This window comes from Trichoplax adhaerens, genomic scaffold (genome assembly GCF_000150275.1).
Source record: "Trichoplax adhaerens TRIADscaffold_2804 genomic scaffold, whole genome shotgun sequence".
Taxonomy (NCBI): domain Eukaryota; kingdom Metazoa; phylum Placozoa; class Uniplacotomia; order Trichoplacea; family Trichoplacidae; genus Trichoplax; species Trichoplax adhaerens.
In genome coordinates, this window is record NW_002061908.1 from 1 (window position 1) to 1,365 (window position 1,365).

Below are 1,365 nucleotides of genomic sequence, written 5' to 3' on the forward strand. Positions count from 1 at the left end.
GAGTGCAGGANAAGATGGCTGATGATGAATCTGTCTCTTCCACGAGTGGGCTTCCTCACCATACCCGTATACAATCACTGTACGAAAAGGGTAACTCATGCAAGACTGCCTTCCAGTTGGTGGACGGACTATCTTGTTATACACAAGCTGTCGATGCGATTGCTTCGTTGTCGAATCCTAGTGCGGATATTGATCGACTTGCATGCGATATTTATCTTGGTCTTTGTGACATTTACACTTTACAATATCAATTCAAGGAAGCTGTTGATTGGAGTAAAAAGGGACGAACTGTGGCTACTAAACTGCAAGATGAAGTGAGCATGGCTCAATGTTTACAAAGAGAAAGCGAGATTAAGAGACGCCAAGGGGATTACAACGGAGCACTGCAAGACGGTTGCAAATCATTGGAAATGAAATTAAAATGGTTAGACGAAAAGGATGCTCGTCTTGCCGATAGTTATGATCAAATTGCGCAAGTCTACTGGGACTTGCGCAATGTTGACTTATGTCTGGATATGTATAAGAAGTCACTGCAAATTCGATTGGCAGTTTTTGGTCATAATCATCCCGATGTTGCGATGTCATATAACAACATAGGAGTTGTCTATGAGCACCAAGGCAAGTACGATCAGGCTATGGATATGTATAAGAAGTCACTGCAAATTGGATTGGCAGCCCTTGGTGACAGTCATCCCGATGTTGCCAACTCATATAACAACATAGGCAATGTCTATGAGCACCAAGGCAAGTACGATCAGGCTGTGGATATGTATAAGAAGTCACTGAAAATTCGATCGTCAGCCCTTGATCCCAATCATCCCGATGTTGCCAACTCATATCACAACATAGGAGTTGTCTATGATCATCAAGGCAAGTACGATCAGGCTGTGGATATGTTGCACAAGTCACTGGAAATTCGATTGGCAGTTCTTGGTGACAATCATCTTCATGTTGCGCGGTCATATAACAACATAGGAGTTGTCTATAGAAGCCAAGGCAAGTACGATCAGGCTGTGGATCATTTTGACAAGTCCCTGCAAATTCGATTGGAAGTCCTTGGTCCCAATCATCCCTATGTTGCGATGTCATATCACAACATAGGAGTTGTCTATAGTCGCCAAGGCAAGTACGATCAGGCTGTGGCTAAGTATCGCAAGTCACTGGAAATTCGATTGTTAGTTCTTGGTGACAATCATCTTCATGTTGCGCAGTCATATAACAACATAGGACTTGTCTATCATGACCAAGGCAAGTTCGATCAGGCTCTGGAGATGCATGACAAGTCACTGCGAATTCGATTGGAAGTCCTTGGTGACAATCATCTGGATGTTGCGTGGTCATATCACAACATGGGAGTTGTCTATA

General features: G+C 43.3%; 1 protein-coding gene across 1 annotated transcript; it reads left to right on the plus strand.

Annotated features, from left to right (window-relative positions):
• Positions 1-320: 320 nt before the first annotated feature.
• On the plus strand, positions 321-1,298 carry TRIADDRAFT_35003 (uncharacterized protein; the record flags this gene model as incomplete). Its single annotated transcript, XM_002118927.1, has 1 exon — positions 321-1,298. A coding segment is annotated over one exon (978 nt), but the record flags the coding sequence as incomplete, so codon positions are not given.
• Between the last annotated feature and the right edge of the window lie 67 nt (positions 1,299-1,365).